The 21,132-nt window shown below is 43.3% G+C and overlaps 1 protein-coding gene across 1 annotated transcript; it reads right to left on the bottom strand.

Moving 5' to 3' along the window:
• Positions 1-1,401: 1,401 nt before the first annotated feature.
• Positions 1,402-20,518, bottom strand: LIPH (lipase H). The gene is made up of 9 exons (XM_084640321.1): positions 20,167-20,518; positions 18,520-18,628; positions 17,830-17,931; positions 16,073-16,162; positions 13,839-14,006; positions 12,740-12,835; positions 6,154-6,265; positions 2,994-3,167; positions 1,402-1,842 (listed from the first exon to the last, which is right to left on the bottom strand). Exons 1-9 carry the CDS (start codon positions 20,452-20,454, stop codon positions 1,755-1,757), a joined length of 1,227 nt encoding a protein of 408 aa, XP_084496447.1. The 5' UTR covers positions 20,455-20,518; the 3' UTR covers positions 1,402-1,754.
• Between the last annotated feature and the right edge of the window lie 614 nt (positions 20,519-21,132).

Below are 21,132 nucleotides of genomic sequence, written 5' to 3' on the forward strand. Positions count from 1 at the left end.
TAGCCCCGCAGTCTGATCCCCGCAAGCTTGAGTCTGCTGGCGCAGCTGTAGGTTTTCTTTCCTATGCAGACATACCCAGTGAGGCTTAGCTGGGAATGAAGCTCAACTGGGCAGAAACAAGTGGGGCTTCTATAAAGCCAGAGAGCTGGCAACAGAAGAAGGGCCTGCAGTGAGAGAGTCTGCAGTCACAGTCCCTGATACAAGGGGGAAGAGTAGGAGCCTGTGATAGGCAGTGTAGGAAGCCATTTAGGGAAGGAGCAATAAGGGTTGGGAGACTAAAGACCTGAGCTGCTGGGTTGAGGGTCCCTTGACTGGAACCCAGTGTAGATGGTGGGCCTGAGTTCCCCCACAAGTCACTGCAGAAAGGGCATGCTAGGGGCAAACTATCTGGAGACTGCCAGGGACAGTTTGGAAGGAGACTTTGATAATACTGTGGAAGAGAGGGAATTTCAATGTGACTTAGCCAGAGAGCTGAGCCTCTAAGAGGAAAGTGCTGCAACTCTGGGAGCAAGGGGGAGGCTGTGGAGTAAATGAATAGGATGATGGGATGAGCAATTGCAGGAAGGGGTGTCAGACCATGTGGCAAGCTAATCTCCAGATGGGCCAGTAGGAGGCACCAGAGCCCTAAAAGCATTCCTCACTACAGCTGGGTATTGGCCTCAGGCAGAATTTTTATGCAAAGCTTTAGTAAAAATTAAATTTATTAAAGTTTTCTGAGAACGAGGCAAGTGAAAAACAGGTAGATTTGCTAATATAAAATTTCCCAACTGTTTTTTTTAAGAGTCTCTCAGGGTTCGAGCTAGGTTTGAAATTTGACAGGGTCTTGTGGTCAGAGATTTGACTAAGTTATGAGCCACAGAATTTGGTTCTGGCCTCTCTCTAAACATTGCTCACCATATGTGTTTATAGTAAGGTTGTCCTTCTGCATGAGGGTGTTTCAACTTGTGATTCTAAGGTTTCTTGCCTGATATCACTGTTTTAAAGAAACTTTTTCTTTACACAAACTGGTTTAAAGTCCTAACTACCAAAACCACAAGCTTGAAAACTAGCTTTATGTAAAAAGGAATGTTTCACTTCTAAGTTGTTACGATCAGAGTGAAAGTGTCGATTACTACATATAACACCAGTTATTTAGCTTTAACTTTTATTAGGTATGCGTATGCACATGTAGCAAATCATTGCTTTCAGTGGAAAGAAAAGTCCTATTCTGATGGTAGCTTCATCATAAAATAACCATACCTATTGTAAGAAGTTAATAAGCCAAAAGTACAGTCTGAAAATGATACCTCCACTACACTCAATTGGCTTGTGGCAAAGCTTTATTTACCATCAAAAGACATCTTTTAAAAAAATAAATAATTTCTAATAATTGTTTTATAACCAATCATTTCCTAATGATTTTCAAAATGAAGATGGCTAGTTTATAAGCCGAGAACGGTAGTCTCCTGCAATATCCTTGCTGTTCCTCAATAGCTTATGTTTGGGAAGCACTCTGAGCTCCTTGGATGGAAGGCCTTGTGAATCTAAAACATTTTTTTTTTAATACCACCACCATAAATGATTTGAGAGTCACTGCATGGGCAGCAGGACACCTGGAGAGCATGAGGAATTGCACTATAGTTTGACATCCACAGATGACAAGATGTGAAGACACTTGAAAATTAGTCCTTTTTTCCCCCCTGCCATTTCCCCACAGTATGTGAAATGTGTGCTGTTGTCAGTATAACATGGCATACAGCTGAGTCTTTCTTGGCTCAAGTTTGCATGTTTTCACATGGAATAGGTTTGAAGATTATTTCAGTGTTTTCCAGCAGTACAAGGTCATATCTGCACAGATGTGGCCTGCATAAAGAGAATAAATAAACAAAAGAAGCCATTGATATAAAAACAAGCTACCCTCTTTTCTTTGTTCACATGTCCTCTTATAGCACTTTAGGGATTTGTATAGAATGAGTTGTCTGTAGTATGCTTAGGCGGAAAAGAGGGGCTGGTAGGTGAGGTGGGGTTGCTTCCTGCCTATGCTGTGGATCACAGGAATATTTAAACCAGATTTTTTGTGACATTCTGCACTGGAAAAGTCTCTTGCCTCTCTTAATGATAAAAGAAAGTGATAGCCACTTTCTCCTTAGAAAAGACTTTTCCAGAGGATGAAGTCAATGCAGACGGGGGTCAGTCTGCTGCTATCTCCTAGGTGACAGCTGGGGTGAGAGGCTCATGAAAACCAGATATATCAAAGGACTGGATATGGACCTGGAACTTGAAAAGCAGGGAGTGAGGAGATCTGAGACACAGAAATGAAGAGGTGTCGCAAGAGAGGGTTGGAGAGAAGAGACCTGGCTTACTAGGAACAGAATAAATTTTCCTTTTATTATTCTGTAGCGAAGCCCAAAGTGCCTGATCTAGCAGAATTTATGAGAAATCTAAATATGCAGTTCATTCCTTTTATTTTGCTACCATTTTCTCTCTATTGTTAATAAACCTTATTTTTAACACAAGTAGATGATCCATGGCCTGTTGCTCAAGAAATTTCACACAGACTGTCCCAAAGACAAGAAAACTCGTCAGCCTCTATATGCTGAACATTTGTATTTACTTGCATCACATTTATTTTCAGTATAGTATTGAGCCGTAGGCAACATCCTTGTAACTGCATAAAGGGCCTGTACTTCTTTCCAAGGCCCTTATTTAAATCTCCTTTTAATCAATGCAAATTTTGCCTGAATAAAACTGTACATTGAGATCCCAGATTACACATTTTAGAGACAATAAACCAAATTCTGTCTTCAAGCATAGATACAAAATTCTCAGTGACTACAATGGGAATTGTATGTATAAATTTGAGGGCAGAATTTGACCCCAAAATATATGTACGGTAATTAGACTATGTGGTCTAAATGTAATTCTTCTGGCCTCAATCAGCCCAGTAATCCACATGAAACATTTAAAACCATCTAATTTGCCAGTATGGAGATTGTTAGTAATCATCCACTTACCTTTCTGGATTTGTAATTGACCTTAACCTCATTTGAAGAATCCTGAGTTTGTGCTTTGGGCCTATTACAGACCCTGTGGAAAATGCCAAGGAAATTCTTGCAATTTTTTCAAAATCCTGGTCAAATCCAGCTAGCACACTAGTTTGGTTGTATTGTTGAAAAGTTGCAACTTCACTAAACAGAAAGCAAACAATTTAGAATATACTCACTAAGAAGCAAATCACATTTTGACTAGATTCCGTGTAATATTCACAATGGAGGTTATGGAGAAGTGCCAGGCTCTTGAATTCCTGCTGATTTTTCTGAGAGTGGGCTATCAATTCAGATTCTCAGATCCAAACCTGTTCTTATGATTTTGGTACCCAGTCCCCACCAAACCCCCAAGGCATCTACTTTTCTGGTCTTGTTCAGAGGTGGGAAAAATCTCATGAGAAGGGTATTATTTTTATCATTCAAGAGGGTGGATATCTTGGGAAATCATTTGATTTCTGACACCGTAGACTGAAATCTAGTTAGAACAGCTCACAAGATTTTGGTGTCGTTGAATCTGACCCCAAAATAGAATCTGAGCTCTGATTCTGCCTTCAACCTGAACTCAAAGTCATAGATTAAATCCAATCATGGTTCAAACACTGCCTTTTATATGGACCTATATGTTCATTTAGGCAGCCATGTATACTGTATAACATATGCTAAATACAAAATTCTATGTTAAAAGTAAAGGAGTACTTGTGGCATCTTAGAGACTAACAAATTTATTTGAGCATAAGCTTTCGTGAGCTACAGCTCACTTCATCAGATGCATTCAGAGGAAAATACAGTGGGGAGATTTATATACACAGAGAACATGAAACAATGAGTGTTACCATACACACTGTAACCAGAGTAACAGCCGTGTTAGTCTGTATTCGCAAAAAGAAAAGGAGTACTTGTGGCACCTTAGAGACTAACCAATTTATTTGAGCATGAGCTTTCGTGAGCTACAGCTCACTTTGAAGTGAGCTGTAGCTCACGAAAGCTCATGCTCAAATAAATTGGTTAGTCTCTAAGGTGCCACAAGTACTCCTTTTCTTTTTACTGTAACCAGAGTGATCACTTAAGGTGAGCTATTACCAGCAGGAGAGCAGGGGGCAGGGGGAAAACCTTTTGTAGTGATAATCAAGGTGGGCCATTTCCAGCAGTTGACAAGAACGTCTGAGGAACAGTGGGGGATGGGGGAGGATTAAACATGGGGAAATAGTTTTACTTTGTGTAATTACCCATCCACTCCCAGTTTCTATTCAAGTCTAAGTTAATTGTATCCAGTTTGCAAATTAATTCCAATTCAGCAGTCTCTCGTTGGAGTCTGTTTTTGAAGTTTTTTTGTTGAAGAATTGCCACTTTTAGGTCTGTAATTGAGTGACCAAAGAGATTGAAGTGTTCTCCAGCTGGTTTTTGAATGTTATAATTCTTGACGTCTGATTTGTGTCCATTTATTCTTTTACGTAGAGACTGTCCAGTTTGACCAATATACATGGCAGAGAGGCATTGCTGGCACATGATGGCATATATCACATTGGTAGATGTGCAGGTGAACAAGCCTCTGATAGTGTGGCTGATGTGATTAGGCCCTATGATGGTGTCCCCTGAATAGATATGTGGACACAGTTGGTAACGGGCTTTGTTGCAAGGATAGGTTCCTGGGTTAGTGGTTCTGTTGTGTGGTGTGTGGTTGCTGGTGAGTATTTGCTTCAGGTTGGGGGGCTGTCTGTAAGCAAGAACTGGCCTGTCTCCCAAGATCTGTGAGAGTGATGGGTCGTCCTTCAGGATAGGTTGTAGATTCTTGATGATGTGTTGAAGAGGTTTTAGTTGGGGGCTGAAGGTGATGGCTAGTGGCGTTCTGTTATTTTCTTTGTTGGGCCTGTCCTGTAGTAGGTGACTTCTGGGTACTCTTCTGGCTCTGTCAGTCTGTTTCTTCACTTCAGCAGGTGGGTACTGTAGTTGTAAGAATGCTTGATAGAGATCTTGTAGGTGTTTGTCTCTGTCTGAGGGGTTGGAGCAAATGTGGTTGTATCGTAGAGCGTGGCTGTAGAAGTTACCTACTACAGGACAGGCCCAACAAAGAAAATAACAGAACGCCACTAGCCATCACCTTCAGCCCCCAACTAAAACCTCTTCAACACATCATCAAGGATCTACAACCTATCCTGAAGGACGACCCATCACTCTCACAGATCTTGAGAGACAGGCCAGTCCTTGCTTACAGACAGCCCCCCAACCTGAAGCAAATACCAGCAACCTTTCAGTGCAACAGTAATAAACATGCACATGTGACCGTACTTCATGAAGGTCTCTCTATATATGGATGGATATTTAAAGATACGGATCCTGAATAAGTAATGTATAATGTAGTATTTTAACTAACTTTGCCGTAATCAAAAGTCTTTTAAAAATGTAGATGCTGCTTTGTTATTCCACCACTAGTGGATTATGGTGGCAAATTCCATTACAAATGTAAACATGGAGATGTAATTGGAAGTGTGCAACATTTTCAGAGTCTAGCATTCAATTTGATGTGCTTTATTAACATATTTAGGAGCTATGAGAAGGTCAGCAAGATGAAACCCAGTGTTTATGTGAAAAGTATTTACAATTTCACCTGAATATGTCTTTGTTCCTTCATGCATGGTGACTGGCGGGTTATTAAATGCTTAGAAATGCATGGAGTACATACCATGAAACACTAGAGAGTTTTAGATATGCAAGTAAATCCAGCATAAGCCGCATATGACTCAAAGCTGAAGGAATATGCAGCTAGAACTTCCTTGACAAGTCATTGAAGAGTCACTGAAAAACTGGTCATGCAGGAAATGTCTGGCTGTAGCAAGATTAGATTAGTCTCACAAATTTGCATAATCACATGAATCACCATTTCACCCTTGAGAATAATGCAGTATTTCTGGAGATTATACTCTCAAGGCCAGATGCTCAACTGGTGTAAACTGGAAAAGTTCCACTGGAGTCACATAGTTTGATTAATTTACACCTGCTTACATGGGATTTATTCCATGAGGTGCAAGCAACCCCCAAATCGTGTGTGCTTGCTTCCTGCCAGCACCAGGGGTTGATTGGCCTAAATTAATTGCCAAGAGTTTTGGATCTTGAACCCAGTAGGACTTACTGATTGATTGTGGATTCTGCTGTGTTCCCAGCTTGATCTGTTAGTTTAATTATGAGGGAGCCTCTTCTAACAGTTTTGTTCCAGATAATAATATCCACCAAGTAATGATGAACTGCAAGGCAGAGGGAGAGCTCGGTTAGATTCAACTTCTTTCCTTTTCTGACAAAGTGCTTTGGGCTGGAAGCTGAGCTGCAGATGGAGCACATTTTCCTCTCATTTATCTGACATTTGTGTCTTGCTTCTGTTGCTTCCTTTCACTCTCAACTTTCAGTCTCCCTCTTGCTTGTCATCTCCTAGCCCCTTCTCATTTGCTTCATTTCTTTGCCCCTTCACATGATCACTCTTCTCCATTTCTCACTGTGCATTTCCTTGCAGTGGACCTTTTCCTTTCTGTTGCCACTCTACTCTGTTTACTGTCTCCTAGCAGGCTCTCACTTGACCCTTCCACATGGCTCTTTTCATATGGGATTCTTTCCCCTCTGCATGATGTAGATTTCCTTAGTTCTCCAGAACTTCCTTTACTGCTCTTGAACTGCCCACCTTGTCTACTTGGACTCTCTCAACTAGCCACTTTCTTCCTTCTAGCCCATCTCCTCTGCTGTTGCACTGCCTAGCCAAGCATGCTGTCTCTAGCTGTTCTACACTTTGCTCTAGGAATCATTTTGAGGCAGTTCTGTATATAGCCTGTGCTATACAGGAGGTCAGACTAAATGAGCACAAGGGTCCCTTTCAGGATTGGAATTTATGAAATTTTCCACAGATCTGTTGTCTGCTCTCATATCTTTTTCTCTCCCTTTTCTTTTTGATTCACTTCAGGATTTTTCCCCACCTTCTAGGGTGGGTACATTCATAGCACAAGAGTATGTATACTGAATCCAACTACTTGGGACAACCTGGTCAGTTGTCCTTGAAGCCAAAATGGCCAAGAGTTTCTCTGCTGCTGAGACAAAAAAGACCAATGAAACCTTGCAAAAGGGCCATCTTGTCATTCTGTGTGTTGATGGCAAATGTAAAACTGGAGCATGGAACACCTGAACATTGTTTGAAACAGCTAACATCCTCCTTTTCATCCAGCAGTTAAAAACCCTGAATTGAGATCTGTGCTTTATGTGAAGTGCCCTGGCCAGGAAGCTGTGAAAAGAAAGCTGAGAACTTGATGGGTTGCGCCAGCAAAGTGTGGCTATTGTACTTTTACCTAATGCCTGACAGGCATTGTAGGATTGGCAGGAGATTAATTGAGCGATTTATCAGCATGTGATTCCATACCAACTGTGGGCATCTTCCCATCAACATAGTCTATGGTTCTACCAACACCAATGATGTGGCTGCAGATTTTTTTTACAAGCAACCGCAGATAGTCTTAAATGAAACCCCAGGAAGAGATGATCCTGGGCACCTTTAATGTCCTGGTAGAAGAGGATAATGACTCCTGGGCAAATTCACTTGGGAAGTTGGGTATTCAGTATTTGTACAGCACCAAGCACAATGACATCCTTGTCCATGATTGGGGATCCTAAGTGCTATAGTAATCCAAATAATAAATAATAGGAATGAGCAGCAATGGCTGGAATTTGCAGCTGCCAGCGACATGATCACTGACTCATTTTTCCATCACCACAAGATTCACAAGCAGACATGGTACAGCCCAGATGGTTTCTCTAGGACTCTTATTGATTGTGACTTTGTTAACAACCATTGGCAGTCATAGATGTAGGAGTTTGCAGAGGCATCGGACTTGACACTGGATCATCAGCTTTAGCTGGCAAAAGTGCACCTCTGACTTTGATGTCAGCCAGTTAATGGGCCAAAATTAGTCCAATTCAATTAAAACCTCTTATTACAACTAAGCTATCAAAAAAGAACTAGATAAATTCTTGGAGGATAGGTCCATCAGTGGCTATTAACCAGGATGGGCAGGGATGGTGTACCTAGCCTCTGTTTGCCAGAAGCTGGGAATGGACAACAGGATGGATCACTTGATGATTACCTGTTCTATTCATTCCCTCTAAAACACCTGGCACTGGCCACTGTCAGGAAACAGGATATTGGGCTAGATGGACCTTTGGTCTGATCCGGTATGGCTGTTCTTATGTTCTGTCATCTATTCTGAACTGCATAAGGCCATTGAAGCATTAGAGACTTAAGTCTCACTTCCTGTCACCTGATGAGGAATGGTATTGTTTCAAGTTGTCAGTGCAAACTGCTGCCAGCTCAGTGCTGGGGCTCGTCACTTCAGATGTCATCCAAGAATCAGTGAGGACATGCTCACTCACTTCATTCGCAACTAAGAAAAAAGTGAGACTACAATTTGAGTCTTTAAAGATGTTTGTCAAGAGCGAAAGCAAAAGCTGAATGGGTTCAGCTTTGGAACATCATCAAGTCACTTTGTAAGAACAATAAGGAATCATGGTGATCGACTCAGGCAGCGAGTGTAGAACAGGCTGCCATCAGGCATGATCTCCACACCGTCTTTTCACCTTTGCAGTGTTTGTGGGGGAAGGTGGCACCAGCTTGTCCAGTAAAGAATCAAGATGGCAGCATTAGCCACTATGCAAGATCTGTTGCATCGATGGGTAGATCATTTCAATATGTTCCTCAATTGACTGCTGCCTGCATTCCCTTTTCCATTTGAAGAGGGCCAGGAAGATCCAGTTAAGAACCTTTCTTCAACCAAGATGAGATCTGAATCAGTCATAAGAACGGCCATACTGGGTCAGTACAATGGTCCATCTAGCCCAGTATCCTATCTTCCGACAGTGGCCAATGCCAGATGCATCAGAGGGAATGACCAGAATAGGCAATCATCAAGTGATCCATCCCCTGTCATCCACTCCCATTTTATGGCAATTAGAGGCTTAGAGACACCCAGAGCATGGGATTGCATCCCTGACTAACTTGGCTAACAGGAATTGATGGACCTGTCATCAATGAACTTACCTCATTCTTTTTTGAATCCCGTTACAGTTTTGGCCCTCATAGCATCCCCTGGCAACAAGTCCCACAGGTTGACTGTCTATTGTCCAAAAGCTGTAGTCTGGAAAGGCACCAGGGTTTGTAACATCACCCATGAGGTGTTGAAGACAGGTCAGAGTATTGTTGTACCATGCTGCATAGACTCCTCCAGACCCTCTGGCAAGCTAATATCATCCCTGATGATTTGAAGAAGGTGGTTATTTTGCCTCTGTTCAAAAAGGGCAATAAGGCAGAATGTAGCAACTACAGAGGTATTATGCTGTCCCCCAGAGGGAGTCTTCAATTCCATGTTAATGTCTTGAATCACTAACGCACTTTGTGGCAAAGGCTGGGATACTCAGTGTTGCTCTAGACCTGCTCATTCCACTGTCAACCAGATCTTTACCTTAAGGCAGCTTTTGGAGGAGATGGCTGAATTTAATAAGCTGTGTGCAGCAGTTTTTATAGACTTCCGTCATGCCTCTGATTCAGTGCATCAGGTAAGCTTATGGGATCTGATGACATGACTCAGCATCCCTGGGAAGATAGTGTCATTGAAAGAAAAACTCTATAATGGAATGGAAAGCTGCGTTCAAGTCCATGGCAGATACATGGTATGGTTCCTATCTCCATGGGAGTTCAACAAAGCTGCATCCTGTCACCATTGTTGTTCAGTATTGGTACTGATTGATGGATAAACATGAGGATGTGCCTTTTGGTGTTGCGCTGAACACCATTCTGCTTTGAGATCTCGAATATGCCAATGACATTGCTGGCTCAGTGTGGTGAATCACTGCAGCTGATGGCTGATCTGGTTGGGCAAGAAGCAGCGAGCATTGGTCTGGCTATTTATCTGGATTAAACCAACTTGCTGACCATCATGCAGCGTCCAACTCCAGATTACACCCAGCTCAATATTAACCTGCTCGGACGGGACTTCAAGCAGGTGGTGACTGTCAAATACTTGGGAAGCATCACAGACTGTGCGAGAGAGCCATGTTTCGGGCCATTCAACAGCCTCAGTGAAGACATTGGGACATCAATCTTGCTAGGAAGCTGCAGATCTATAGGACCATGGTTTTACCCACTCTATTGTATGGCAGTGAAACATGGGTGCTGAGGAAGGCTGACAAATGGTGGTTACATTTTCATTTATTGTCATCTTCGTCAGCTGCTCCATATTAAATGGGAGGAATAGATCAGCAGTGAGGATATTCATAGCTGAACCCAGCAAATGCCTCTATCAGTGCTGTTCTGGTTTATTGCTTTCTTGGTATGGACATATTATTAGGATGGAAGACCAATGAATTACAAAGCATGTTTACCAATGAATGCTGCTTACATGGCTGGGGATCATGTGGTCACCAAACATTTCAGTGGGGCAGTGAGATTGGCTGGATGTTCAGTCTATGTCTATTGCTGTCAGAATGCCTTCAGGACCTCGTCAGAGAGTGATCCAGTTGATGCTCAGTCTGCAAGGAGGTTACATCCTGTTGGGATTTGCCATGAGGATGATGACAGATCTTTCACCTTCCTGCTTAAATTATTCCCTTCCTTTTCTTTCCTACGATTTCCAGGTTTTTCACCCTTCTGCTCAGTCCTTTTCTCTCTGCTCCTTGATTTCTTCTCATCCACTCACTCTTTCTTTGTTTCCAGAACACCCTTTCCTCAGTGCTATCACTCCTGCCCAGTGAAGCCTCTCTCCTTTGTGCCAGCTTCTTCTCAACTAATTTATCCTTGCTCCTGCTTGCTCCAGTCTCTCTCCGCCCGCTATCCCTTCTGTCCAGCCCTGTGCGTGTGCTTCCTCCTGCCCAGATCAGTCCCCTTTGTATCTCTACATGGTGTCTTTTCCCAGTTCCTGCCTGTGTACCCCACAGTTTCTCTCTCTTGTTTTTGAGGTTGCCAGGTGTTTTTTCCTTGTTCTTTATGGAAACAAACTTGAATTTTTTGTATCTGTTTAAAGCCTGATTCTGCTCTGAAATGTGTCTCCCTATAAAGGCACCTTTTCACTCTGCAGACTTTCCCTTGTGCATGTTTGCTGTCCGACTTGCTTGTTTTAGGGGCTAAAATAGGTTTTTGCTACTTTTTAATCCCATTAAAACTAAGAGTCCCCCTAGCTCTAGGACAGTGAGCATGATTCTCTTCCAGCTCACAGATCACATCTGTTAGCTAAGCAGCGGCATCAGGACCACCTCCTGCCCCCAGTCACAGCAGAGCAACTCTGAAGACAATGAGAATTGTGCAGATTTAGCTGAGCTCAGAGTCTGGCTGGCAGAGCCTTTCCCAGTGATGAGGCAAGAGAATGAAAGACTCTCCAATCCCTAGCAGGACTGGCAGTTGGACAAAACATCTTGGTATTCTTACACTGAGCATATTTGCTCCAGAAGTCACTGAGGGTTATATTGACCCTTTAAGAGCTGCACTGCCCCAGGGGAACACACCCTGCCTCTTTGAGCTTCTTGGCAGAGTGAGGGAGGGTGCCTACTACATCCTTATGGGATGGAGCCTGCTCCTCTGCAGCCCACTTCCTTCCCATGGTTTGAGGCAGGAGCAGGGGAGAGAACACCAATTGCACTTGGCCTTTGTTTGGGTTGTGTCAGCTCTGGGTGGAAGCTCCTTTTGTCCTCTTCCCACATGCTCCACATTCACATAATTTGACTTGCCAATAAACATGGGGCACCACCGTGTCATTGTACAGAGTCACTGTCAGAGCAAAAGTGCGTTTTACAGAGAGCCTTCAAGGGTGACCTGCAAAGGAGTTTTGGAAAGTTGGGCTTGTGCTCATTTGTATTTGTGTATGATGGATTAAGAATACCTGAAAGGGATTTACCTTAGAAATGTCTAGTCTGGTCTCCCTGGCTTTGCTGGAGATCTCCCCGATGTTTATTGTGAACTCTAGCACTCTGAAGAGCTGGGAGTGCTGAATCCTCTGTTAGCCACAGTGGCAATCAACAATTGAGTTACACGAGTGTTAAAGCAAACAGAGTTTGAAATGGTTTAATTGAAAACCCCTTCCTTTCTCCAGTTTGCTCCAGTTCTACTTCCTGGATTCTTGTGATGTCACCATTTCCCTACTCTCCAGTCACCCTGGAACCTTCCAGCCTACACAGAACCTGAATTTCTCATGGGGAAAAAAACCCAAGCAGATAAAGTTAAAAAAACAGAAAACCCAAACACTTGTCACTGCTTCATCATCCATCATAAAGCTGATAAATATCTATTGTTTTTTCTTTGCAGGTCACCTTTAAGGGTTAACAGTTCAATCTTACACAGTTAAACTCACTGAGAGGTATGCCATTGACTTCAATGGTAGTAAGATTAGACCCCAAGACAGTTACTGTTTTTTCCTAGGCTTTATTCACATATCACCAAATTTACTAGTTCTAAAAGAGAAACTGGTCTGTTCCTGTGTGTCTCTACGGAGCTGATAGGGAAAGATTGTTTTGTCACTGTGCCAAGTGTATCTGCCCTTTTGGGGCAGAGTGCTATCATTGCAAATTGAAATGCATTTTATCCATCAGCTACAAGCTGTGAAATGCAATGACAGCTAACTGACTGTTCTGAATTCGATGTAAGTGCTGTTGCTGACAGAGAGAGTCCTCAATGCAAAGTTGAAGGAATGTTAATCACTCACGGCAGAATGGTTCTTCGTCTGATGTATCAAAAAACACTTTAGTCACGGGAGGATTCTTTAGTATTAAATAGCTTTTCCACTTGTCAGCATAATAACCTGTAGACCACAGTGTGAAAATTCAGCATTAGGTGACTGTACAAGACCAAATGACTGAAAAGAAATCAAGTTAGTGCTTGATTTATACCAAATTGCTTTTCAGCCACAAGGTGAATATTGCAAATAGTTACTGATAAAACACAGCATAGACAAAATCCCTAATACTCTGTATACTCATGTGAGTAAGCTAAGCCCATGTGTTAGTGCTCACAGGAATGAGGCCTAAATATGGCTGTTTTCTGTCCATCCCATATTTTAAGAGCCATCCTTTTTTAATATCTGCTGTCTCTTGTCAAGACAAAGTGTTGCTCAATAGAACAATAATCTCCCTTACTTTGGAAGTTTATTTCCAGGAGCTCAAGTATATTTTCTAGAGCCAGGGTTTCCAAACATGAGAGCCTAAAGTTATACTCCTAAATGTATATTTGGACAAGTAAAACAAGTGATCTGATTTTCAAAAGTGGAGAGGATTCAGCAGCTCCTGTTGAAGTCAGTAAGGGTTTAAGATACTGAACACCTCTTGGAAGCACTCAGCACTTAGCAGGAGCATGTGCTTATCCCCATTCAGCTCCCCAAAAGTATGTGAATTCTGCTCTGCCCCCCAGAAAAATCTACAAGTTCTTGATTTGGCTGTTCGGTCTCCTGTGAGTGCTGATCTGTGCAGTAACTGTGATGTGAATGTACAAAGGCTAAATGAAGCATCCAAATCCATTTTCACTTGTAACGTAAGCTAGGATTTATACCTACCTTTCCAGATGTGAAATGGTGTCATCTCACCCACCCACCCACCCGCAGAAGGAAACAAAGGCTGTATGTGTTAAGGGACTCTGCAAACAGCTCTGTCTCATGAGTCCTTTGGCAACATGTACCAGAATGTTTGTTACAGGTTACATGGCATAACATAGGGTACAGTGTGACAGGCAGCAGTATGAGTCCCTTGGATTGTTAAAAACCATCTCCAATACACAGCTTTTATCCACATTGGACACTGCATCATCCTTACCCAGGACGGGGCATGGCATGGGCTGGAAAGCCTCACAGCTGGCACACTTGCTGTTCCTGTAATCTCTGTATGTATTACAGGGGTATGCAGTGATGTTGCAGCTCTCTTTCAAGGATGACAGGAACAGGAAAACAGACCTCTGATGGTCACATTTAAAATACTGTGATCCTTGTTGACACAAAGAAAAGGGATATTTCATTAGAAATCTGTGTAAGGCAGGCAAAATGTTAGTGCAACAGCAAAACAGCAAGCACCCTGTTGTTGTGACAGTATCACTGTCCATTCTTAACACAAGAGATGTTCACAGGGTCACGTTAAATCATGTCCAGCAACTTGATGTAGAGCTGCACATCCTGTAAAGCAAGAAACTCTGAGCCAGCGCAGCTTGTGCAACTCGCACTATAAATCAGATGGAAGGAGACCCTAAGCGCTCCACACTGCTTCTGGGCTGGACATAGATTATCCCCCACTGCTTCTGGGCCAGAGACACTGATTGTGCCCACTGCTTCTGGGCTGTCAACCGGGACATACCTGTTCCTACCAATGAACAGGGGCTTAGAATCTAAACAGTGCCTCAAGTAATCTAACCACAATGGACTTTCATGAGACCAGGCCCAAAAGTATGGGTATGTTTAAAAACACTGTAAAATGGCACCTTCATACTCACCATACACTGTCTGCTTCATATGTACCTTCAAGTCATACCTGTCTCCAGACTAAAAGAAGACTAGCCTATGGTTAGCACTGCAGAGCCACTGCTGGTATGCACAACTATGGATTCTACTCCACCTCATGAATTAGCCACCCGGTTCTTAGCTGGGGTTGTCACTTAGGTGGTGCATTCCTTTTGCATAAGCTCTTGTCATTCCTGATAAAAGCTCTTACAGAAGCAACTGATTCCATGGTCTGTGCTGAAACGCACAGCAGTGTACTAAAACCTGCCTCAAAATGCCCACCTCTCCAATTTGGCATGCTGGTGACCTCACAGGAACTGTAAGGAAGTTCTGTTAAAGACCTACAAACAGCAGGAGAGGGACTCAGGATGTGTGAGAATAGCCAGGGCAAAGCTAAATTCCTGTGTGTGCTACCCTTGAAAAATGCCACAGAGCATTACAGAAAAGGGCAATGATGGCTACACTAAGCAACATAAGAGATCTGCACCTCTGAAGCAAAACAAGCTTCAGCCCACCATAAAAGTCCTTTGAAAAATGTTTCCATGGACCATGACTCCTTAGTAAGGTTGTTGCCCGATGTATAATAGTGCAGGGCTTGGCATCTTTCCCCAGCACACATGCTGCATTTTTTCCCTCTCTTCAATGGGTGACTCTAGATGTCCTCACTGCCAGGAGCTAAAGCCTCAAATTGCTGTCTCACAGTTTAGACACATGGTTTTATGGACATGATATCAATGCCTAACCAGGGCAAGTGGAAATTTACACTGCAAAAACATTGCTATTGGTCTCAAATGTATGGGTTTGCTGCAAATTTCAGTGTTTTCTGTAGAATTTAAATTTTTGTTTAAAATACACAAGTTTTATATTTTTTTAGTGCCTGACTAAACACAGCAAGAGCCAGTACCTCTCTGAAGAGTTTATACAATAGAAGAGACTAGACAAAGGGCGGGAAGGGAACCAGAGGCACACAAAGGGGAAGCGACTTGCTCACGGTCACATACTAGCTCAGTGGCAGGAACAGATCACAGGTCTCCTGAGTGCCAAAATGTCTGTCATTGCCAAGACATGCATCATTGCCTAAGTGTTGTCTTCTCCATTTACACTGTTCTCTGCACTGGTTCTGGGGACTCATTACTGGTAACACTTGTGCTTTCACACTGAATTTGCTTTTTTTTTTTTTTAAATAAAAAATCCCACATCTTCTAAACATTTCTACAAGTTCTTGGGGGTAAACTTGCTCACTGAATTTATGCATGCAAATTTGCTCCACAGCAAAATTTGATCTCATTCGCTCACTTGGAAGAGAGCAGAAAATCCAGGATGAAACAGCAAAAAGTTATGGGTCAGATCCTCCTCTGGTGCAAATCAGCGTGGCTCCCTGGACTTCAGTGTAGCGACCCCCCAATATACAGCAGCTGGGGATCTGACTTTTGGGTTGTTTTTCAAAAAGTTGGTTGTGGATTTTTTTTACTGTCAGTGAGTGTTTCCCTCACACTTCTTTGGGTGATTTGTTGAAAATATTTTGTCCTAGTTTTCCCAATGCAAAGTGTATTTCATTACCAGAAAATATTGTTTGTGGACAGCCGGGCTGGTCGGTTCCTCCATTGGCATAGAAGTCTATATGTCCTAAAGCTTCTCTGTAGCCTAGTCCTAATCAAAGAAAATATCATTTTTAGAAAGAATCTTAAAGTGCCGGGAAAAGAAATTTCAGATGAAGAATTAGGAACAAATAACCTGGATTCTTTTAGCATTGGCAGTCTCAGCTGTGCAAGAGATTTAGCTTCCTTAATCTATTTATGCATCATTGAACTAAAAGACAATGACCCCATTGCCATATTTTAGATAATGACATTAAATGCTCACAACAAGACAATGTGTGTGACATGTGCATGATGTGTATCTGGGCCCATCACCTACAGAGAAACCATGGGAGGGAAAAAAGGTAAGTTAAATCTCTGTGGTTTTGTGGCCTTCTTAGGGAAGGAGTTTGCCAGGCCTTCAAGAAGGCAAATTGATGGTCCAGACAGTGGTGACCCTGGCCTGTCTTCTTGCCTTATCCAAGGGTAGATCTTGGACTCACAGAGCACCTTCTAGAAACTGCTGACATCCCTCCTCCATGCAGGAGGAGAAAATCCATGAGTGGATGGTCCCCTCCGTGCACAGATATGGGCCAGGGCTTGATCTCATGCAAGGAGGTGGATTCTGAACAGGATCCTGAAATGAATACAGAGCTAGTGGAGCTGTGTGAGAACAGGGTGATGCTGCTTTGTTAAGGGGAGCCACAGCCATTAGCATATGCTGCTGGAGTCTGGCAGGTGGGTCTTGAGTGCCATGGAGGAGAGCGATACAGTAGTCTAGGTCAGAGAAGTCAAACATATGGGTGTGGGTTTCAGCAGAGGAGGAACTGCGGGGGGGGCAATTACCAAATGGTGATGGGGTGATTGGGAAACAGTGTGGGAAGAAAGGTTCAGAATCCAGGATGATGCCAAGGATACAGACTCACCTGATGAAAGTATTCTTGGCCCAAGGAGAATAATAAAGGCAGGTAGCGTTATGCAAAGCTGTGTAATGCCTCCCAGCTGAGGACCACAGGGCAGGTTACAAGCAGCCATGGAGTTTTATGTTATTAACACTATGTCTAAGGGAATGAAACGGTTCAGCTTTTCAAGTTGGTGTGATTAGCTTTTGCTATTTTAATTCCTGGCTCCAGTTCCTTAGTGATCTGTGACCACTGCGAGCAGCAGCGCTCCCACAGCCAGGCAGAGCTGGCTCTGAGGTGCTATGCACATGAGGGTGCTCTCCCTTTGCCAGCTCACAGCTGAAATCCTTGCACTTAGTGGAACACAAGGACCGCTCTGCCCTCCCTCTCCAGGGGCCATAATGCCTCTCCCCCGGCCAGCAAAGCAAGCTGTATCCCATGCAGGTCTATAGCAGCACACGTGCACCTTGTGCAGACCTAGGAACGGCCAGTGTTCCCTTGGGGGCTGTGAAGCTCGGCACCACCCATGTCACTGAGTCCTCTGGGTTTGGCTGTTGAGATACGTCCTGTTAAACCAGTAACGCAGCAGAAATAGCTCTGGGGTGAATAGTGACCCATTTTCTGACCTGTGCAGAATGGGACCCACCCTGCCACCCCCACGCAGCCTGGGCATAACCCTGTGATCTGAGTTAGATCACTGCCCCCTGCAGGCACAGTGTTCCAGCCAATGAGAGAGGAGCCCAGGCATTGCCTCACAGTAGCCTTCTCACTCCTGCACCAGTTTAGTTCCTGGGTTTCCATCTAATGAAACACAGAGAAGGAAGAAATGAAATATTACCATCAATATCAGAATGAATGACATCAACAAATTGGGCATCTGTAGGATCTAACCTTTCCTCAGGGGGTTTCCCATTAAATAAGGGGCCTGCTGGGTCAAGACCTGAAATGCAAAATGATTATTATGGCATGACTGTAATGTGGTGCTATTTAAATGATTCTCTATATCCCTGTGAATGGGCAGTCCCCACTCCACCCCGGATACAGCACACTCACACACTGGGTTAGCATCTGAGAACACACAAACTGTTACAGGGTTTTCCCTCCCTCCTGGTGAAGTACAAAATATAAGCCTCAGTCTGAGCCTCTTCCTTAGCATAGGTTCCTAGGGCTCCCCCTCAAGACCCTGCTGTCCCTACTCGGAGTTCCTTCTTCCTCAGAGAGGCCCCAAGGCAGCTTATGTTCCTGGCATGTGGCTGACAGGGCTCACCATGTCTGTTCGGAGGGCTAGTTAGCAGAAATAACTACATCTCCATGTAGGGTTTTTGCACCTGACACTGTTGCATAAGGCCTATCAGTGATGTAGTGCTCCATGTGTTCAGAACACAGGACTGGCACTCACTAACTAACTAATCTATGCAGTTCTCCTGGAGCTCAGGACAGAAAGTATTATTCAGTGTTTGGGTAAATGGAGGCAGAGAGCTGAAGTGATTTGCCCAAGGCAGGAGCAGGGATTGAGAAAGAGGCTTACCTGTTATTCTCCCAAGTTTGCCATTATACAGCTGTCCCACAAACCCAGAGATATGCGCTCCAAGACTAATTCCTATCATATAAACAGAGTCAAGTGATGCTCCGTCGGCCTGTGATTTAAAAATGTCCATGATCATAGGTTACAGAAATGTTAAGCACATAAGAAACATCAAGAGCAGGAAAAGGCCATCCAGCTGGTTCCAGGGATAACGTAAATAGCCCGTCCTAATTTTACCTGCCAGTTCTTCTCTTTTCCCCAAATGGAGGTGTCTTTTGAGACATAATGCCCAAGGCAAATTCCACTGAAATGAGCCTCCTTTTGTCCACTGAGGTATCTCATGCTCAACACCCTTTGGTGATGTGAATCTGATAGCTAAACATTTCCGGGCCGTCACTGTGTTTTCCTGGGACAGCAATTATGCATGGAACAGTGTCTAGTGTGTGTGGCTGCTGTGGCAATACCAATAATTAATAATAAACCCCAAATTGCCAGCATGTGGTTTCAGAAATGTATTTGCTAATTAAAATATCCTAATGCAAGTTGCTGCAGCCCATGGCCTCCCTGAAGCTGTTAACTAATCTGTGCAATATGTCACAAGTGCTCACGTTAGTCTGGTCCTCCATAAAAATGTCCTGCCCTGTACACTTTTGACACATGTTCTTCAATCACACCAGTGTTCCCAGTCACCAGTTAACAGCCAAGTGAAATCAATAAGACTTGAACAATCGTATAATATTTGGTCAAAATAAGAATGTAAAATAACATTTAACACCTTAAACAAAATAAAACCATATTTTCATTCACTTTTTTTCACTTTATCTGTTGGAACCCTGATGTTTCATCAGAAAAAGATTGCTCCGAGGTCAGAAGGTGATAATCATTATGTGGGTAATGAGAGGACACGGAGCCTGTTGGGTGTGCATAAGCTTGAATGAGTCATCAGTGTCATCGTTACCTGTATGAGGCTATCTCCTATTTGCAGGGGGAGTGTAGCTCAGTGGAACACCTTTACATCCTGATCTGCACAGACCATTCAGCACCCCTCTTTACAGGGAGAGACCACTTAAGTGCATGTAATTCAGTGTTATACTGTCCTTACAATAATCTCATTCATATTTCCTCTGCCATTCAAGTTGGTAGCTTCACATTTAAAACCATTAATCCCTGGATGTGAATTGAACTCAAGTATACTCTCAGTGACACATTTTTGAAGTGGCTGCGACCAAATCTGTACTTTTAATTGTCCAACTTTAGGCACCTAACTTTTGGGAATTCGAGTTTAGAGAACAGTGTGGAGGTGCCCCCAAACTCCAACTGGTGCATGCCAGTCTCCTGTTAGACATCCAGCTGCCTAGTTTGTGTGTTCAAATGTGCACCTGCAAATCTGATTTCTGGGGCACTTGAAATGTATGTACCTCAGATTAGAGGCTTTTAAAAAAAATTGGTACTCCAAGTTTAAACTGAACAAAGCTGTAAAATGCTAACATGCAAAGCCAAAGTAAAGATTTTGGCACTGCGTATATTTGAGTTTACAGTAATTAATGCATCTCTTTAAAGAACAATTTGCTATCCCTAAGATCCTGCTGTATTACAATACTTCCTTTACTCCGTTAACACCATCACAATTATTATGAACATCTAACTTACCAACATTTGGTCTATAAGTGTCTTCAAGAATTCAGCAACTTTCTTAGTGTTGCTAGAAGCCCTGTGATAGAGCAGAGTCGTAGCCCCGCGGTTCCAATCTACAATGATTATGTTCATGTCTTCCACAGAGAGCAAGAGATGTACTGCTTGTTGTATCCAGACTGGGGGAGAACCTGTGGGTCTGTACCCATGCACAATGAGGGTAGTTTTCTTGGTCACATTCAGATACCTGGAGCCAGCTGAACTGAGAGTTTCAGCACAGTTCTGGTTTTGTCTTGTGTACAGCATTAGCTTCACTTTCAAGTTTGTGCCAGTCAAAGCACTGCTTATACTGAGACCTGTAAATGCAGGACATTGTTCTTCTGTACCTGAAAACAGGGGATGGCAGGTCGTTATTAATCAGATTAGAGACAATAAACTTCTCTGCCTTTTTCCCCATCAGCAAGACCCCATCACCAGTTCCATCCAGTTCCATCCCTTCGGGTCACTCATTTCCCTCCTTTTCCCTTCATCATCTGTACTGCTGGGGCCATCATGGGAACCCAGCTTTAGTTGCAGCACCAGGATGAGAGCCTCGGCCTGGAGCCAACATCACAGTACTCTCAAACTTCTGGCCATCATCTTTCCACTTCCTCTAGCTCTATGTATATAGCTGTTCTGTTCATACCCTCTGAAGCCCCTGGCATTGGCCACTGTCAGAAGACAGGATACTGGGCCATATGGACCATTGGTCAACCCTTTATGGCCATTCTTATGTTCTTATATATTCTGTACACTGTGCCCATCACCATTGTGGCACCTGAGCGCCTCCCCATCTAGGATGGACATATCAGAGCCCTCATAAATCATGCTCTCTATATATCAGTACAAGGTCATGCCACACAGTGAGCATACTTCAGCACTTCTGTCCGACAGCAATATTAATTGCTTCCTTTGTCATGCCTGGATCTGCTGATGAAGAGATTG

Source organism: Lepidochelys olivacea (assembly GCF_965140295.1).
Source record: "Lepidochelys olivacea isolate rLepOli2 genome assembly, chromosome: 9".
NCBI lineage: Eukaryota > Metazoa > Chordata > Testudines > Cheloniidae > Lepidochelys > Lepidochelys olivacea.

What these genes read in the sequence shown, in the direction of transcription:
- LIPH (XM_084640321.1), bottom strand. Translation starts at nt 20,454, where the DNA reads ATGCTGTACACAAGACAAAACCAGAACTGTGCTGAAACTCTCAGTTCA. An exon ending in AGACGAAGAACCATTCTGCC is followed by an intron (nt 6,266 to 12,739) that starts GTGAGTGATTAA and finishes TCTGCCTTGCAG; the next exon opens with TTCATCATTACTTGGTGGAT. An exon ending in GCAGAATCCACAATCAATCA is followed by an intron (nt 3,168 to 6,153) that starts GTAAGTCCTACT and finishes CTTTCTGTTTAG; the next exon opens with TGAAGTTGCAACTTTTCAAC.